Genomic DNA, 4,048 nt, shown 5'->3' with positions numbered 1-4,048 from the left:
AACAAAGTAGAAGAAATCAAAATCCTGAGAGAGGCATAGAACTGATAGGTATTGCAATATCAAAAGCTTGGACAACAAGGAAAAGTTGGATTTCATGTTTAATTGTATCTATCCAACTCTAGCTTTGTTTCTCAAGGAACTTAAAAAATGTGAGATAGATTTTGAGAATTTTTGATTGATTGGCACTTTAAAAGCAAAACGAAACAATCGATGATATTGACAAATAATTTGTGTTGTAGAGTAATATGCTAATATACTTATATATAGATTATAGACGTGAAAGTAATTTGCAACTTATTATAATGTATTGATGATGTTGAACTTATAAGTCACATGATAATGATGGATGGAATATGCGAATTGGAAAAATCGTATACTACATCATCTTGTATTCATTTATCTCACCTAACTATTCTTGCGTGTGTCATCAAAGGCTTGTTGCATTATAAAATAATCTACTAAAAATCCAAAATAACACTTTCTTGTATTACAAAATTGAAACAAAAAAAAGAAAGAAAATAATTTTGTGTTTTATTGTTAGTTACTAACCAGAAAACATGAATTTTAAATGTATAAATTTTTAAATCTTAAATATATAATTTTTCAAAAAAAAAAGTAAACTTTTAGTCAGTCAACATTAGCCAATTTTTAAATTATAGTTATAATAATTTAAGATTTAGAGTCTAAAATTTAAGATAAAAAATAATTTTAAAAAAATAATCGATGTTACCTGAAAAAAATTTATTTCCTAATATTATTCTATTTTAAATATGTAATTTTTATTTATTATCGACTTTTTTTTATTTTTTTCTCTCACAAATTTTTCAAATTTTTAAATATGTAAATTTTTTTTCATTTATTGTCGGTCATTGTTTTCATATATATAAACAAAATGTATGTTGTTGGAGTTGTTTTATCAGATAATTCAATTAAGGTAACTACTGATAAAAAAAATGTCTTCTAAAGATGATAACTAAAATGATGATATATATATTATATTAAACATTTTAATTAAGTATGTCAAACTAGTTATTAATAATTTTTTACTATCATCTTTAGAAACAAGATACCTTCAGTTGAGTTTAAATAATCACAATGCAACTTTATTTCATTGTTATATATATTATATTATATATTACTATTATATATTTATTTATTTTTAATTACACTCAGAGGGTTGTGAATATACATGCTAATAATATACATTAGTACATACATCTATGCCCTCTCTCGTTAGTTAAGAGTTTAATGAATATTTATTTTGGGGTCAAGTTTATAAGACACCTATCTCACCGAACAAATAATGGCATATTCGAATATTCAAGTCTCTATCCTCATTTTTCCTCTCTGCGTCTTCGTGGCAATGAGGGCTAGCACATCCATATATTAGGGGAGAAGAAAATGTTACGTTAGGAACTAACCTTAATGTGATACGTAAAATAAGAACATAACATAAATATGGAAGCAATGCAATGCAAGGAGTTTAATTGTTAGTGATAATATTAAAGTCAAGTTTTATTGAATTAATGTGTGGTGTCCATTAAAATTCATGCTTCATGGCCAGAGAACGAAGTTAACTAGTTAAGTTATCTTGACTCTTTCGTTTCGTGCAAGAAATGAAGTCCCTGTGAGAGATCGAGCTGGCTATGGTGCACTTTAATTTCATGTACCTTAATCCCTGTCTATTGAACATGCTTTGTTAAGAAATTAAACAGCTAGATAGTAGTTTCGTAATCCAAATTCATTTTGAATATTATTTGTAGATAATTTTCAGGATTTGAACTAATTAATATCTTAATCCTTATAAGGAGGAGATCAAATAAAATGCGTTCTTGTTACTACTTATTTTTCAATCATTTCTTGCATTTGGTAGTATTCTTTCATGATTAAACTATTATTTAGAACATTTTCTTGGGTGTAATCCATGCACATTAGTGTAATCTAGATCACGACTAATAAGTTAGGAGGAGTTCACATAATTTAATAATTAATGAGATCTTAATTGAAATATATATAGCCACGCACCCTTAATTATTAAGGGTGTTGTGAACCGCATTAAAAATATATTATATGTACACTAAAATTAATTATTAAAATTAGTTATTAATATAAAATATATATTAAAATATAAATTAATATTAAAAATTAATTAAATTACATATTGTTACGGATTCAGCTCACGGATCCATGACCTAGGATTACGCCTAAACCCGATTACTCGGGTCTAACCTGTCTCGCCCTTCTAGAGGGCCCGAAGTCGGCCTTCTAGAGTTCCTAACCAACTTTTGAATTCAAACGCCTCCCTTATCTTAGCTAAGCAAGATAAGATAAGATAACTACCATCACCTATAAATAAAGGACCCAGGTCCCCCAGGTAATCATTCATTCCTCACACCTAATACCTCTCAGATCCATTCTGACTTGAGCGTCGGAGTGTCTTTGCAGGTACCACCCCCCCATTGCTCTAGTCAAGCGATCCGGCATCTGCCTCGACCCGCAAGTTCCCGATCCATCCCTCAACCCGTACAAGAGACATCTTGTACATTGGTGCCGTCTGTGGGGACTTGCGCCGACTAAACCGGAATGGGGGATGTACTTGAAGAAGCCTCCCCAAGCCGGGATGACTCTCGAATAAGGAATCCGACCCCAAAACACCAGGAGGTCGCAAACCAAGGAAGGATAGCAAGCACCATCCACCACACACAGAATAAGAAAAATGACCACGTCGTCACGGAACCGCAACACCCTGAGAAAACAGGAGACAAAGCGGCACAAATCATCCAAGATCTCTGCCTCCGGGTCCAGGAACTCGAAGGCAGATTGACCGCCAAGGAAAGATACAATAACGAACACGGAAGCCATGCAACTTCCAGATCAAAATCTCGCCACGGCAGATCGCCAACTCGGCGACACGACAGGAGAGACGATCGCATCACCTCGCGCGACCACAGGCGAGAAAAATCGCCAGAACAGCGATACAGCAAAAGGCACAACCGCAGCGCTTCCCGAGATCTAAGTCGTCAGCACGACTCGGACGAAGATCGGGGGCACCGAGAGACCAAGCGCACAAGAAATGACCACACGATAATGGGAGCCACACCTTTCACGGAAAGGATCTTGAAAGCAAAACCCCCCCAAAGGTTTCGATAAACCCACTGACATGAAGTATGACAGAACCAAAGACCCCCAGGAACACCTGACGGCCTTCGAGGCTAGGATGAACCTAGAAGGAGCAGCTGACGCAGTCCGATGCAGAGCCTTTCCGGTAACCCTAGCCGGACCAGCCATTAAATGGTTCAACGCCCTCCCTAACGGAGCTATAGCCAGTTTCCACGACATCTCGCGAAGGTTCATGGCCCAATTTACAACCAGAATCACTAAAGCCAAACGCCCCATCAGCCTGCTAGGGATCACACAGAAACAGGACGAGTCTACGAGGAAATACCTCGACCGCTTCAATGACAAATGCCTAATGGTCGACGGACTCACGGACTCCGTCGCAAGCCTCTACTTAACCAACGGGCTCATGAATGAAGATTTCCGCAAGCACCTCACTACCAAACCAGTGTGGACCATGCACAAGATCCAAAATGTTGCCAAGGATTACATCAATGACGAGGAGGTCAGCCAGGTCGTCGCTGCCAACAAGCGGCAACACAACCACACCCAACACGGCAACTCGGCACCACGACATAACCCACCACCCAGAGAAAATCAAAGAGACCACCCCAAATTAACAAACACAAGCCGACCACCAAGAATCGGCAAATTCTCTAATTACACGCCCCTGACAGCACCAATTACCGAGATATACCACCAAATAGCAGATTGAGGCATCATACCGAAAGCCCGACAACTCAAAGAAAGAACAGGAGGCAACAAAACCCTATACTGCGACTACCACCGAGGTTACGGGCACAGGACACAAGACTGTTTCGACCTTAAAGATGCCCTCGAACAAGCCATACGAGACGGCAAGCTCTCAGAGTTCGCCAAATTCATCAGAGAACTAAAACGTGCGGAGAGAGACAGGTCACCAGAAAGAGAA

The 4,048-nt window shown here is 37.4% G+C and overlaps 3 protein-coding genes across 3 annotated transcripts in view; 2 read left to right on the top strand and 1 right to left on the bottom strand.

Annotated features, from left to right (window-relative positions):
* LOC107489453 (ribonuclease 3) overlaps positions 1-233 on the bottom strand; it is a 3,203-nt gene extending 2,970 nt beyond the window's left edge. Inside the window, exon 1 of the mRNA XM_021142730.2 lies at positions 4-233. Coding sequence (XP_020998389.1) covers positions 4-96 — 93 coding nt within the window. The 5' untranslated portion in view covers positions 97-233. The remainder of the gene's footprint in view (positions 1-3) is intronic.
* A 2,350-nt stretch (positions 234-2,583) lies between these two features.
* Positions 2,584-3,150, top strand: LOC107489449 (uncharacterized). The gene has a single exon (XM_016110196.1). It carries the CDS (start codon positions 2,584-2,586, stop codon positions 3,148-3,150), a length of 567 nt encoding a protein of 188 aa, XP_015965682.1.
* Positions 3,151-3,160: 10 nt separating this feature from the next.
* On the top strand, positions 3,161-3,832 carry LOC107489448 (uncharacterized). The gene has a single exon (XM_016110195.1). It carries the CDS (start codon positions 3,161-3,163, stop codon positions 3,830-3,832), a length of 672 nt encoding a protein of 223 aa, XP_015965681.1.
* Positions 3,833-4,048: the final 216 nt, after the last annotated feature.

Source organism: Arachis duranensis, chromosome 5, assembly GCF_000817695.3.
Source record: "Arachis duranensis cultivar V14167 chromosome 5, aradu.V14167.gnm2.J7QH, whole genome shotgun sequence".
Lineage (NCBI taxonomy): Eukaryota > Viridiplantae > Streptophyta > Magnoliopsida > Fabales > Fabaceae > Arachis > Arachis duranensis.
This window is presented reverse-complemented; position numbering and strand designations above follow the sequence as displayed.

Excerpts from the sequence above, each read along its gene's own strand:
- LOC107489449 (XM_016110196.1), top strand. The coding sequence starts at position 2,584 with ATGGGGGATGTACTTGAAGAAGCCTCCCCAAGCCGGGATGACTCTCGA.
- LOC107489448 (XM_016110195.1), top strand. The coding sequence starts at position 3,161 with ATGAAGTATGACAGAACCAAAGACCCCCAGGAACACCTGACGGCCTTC.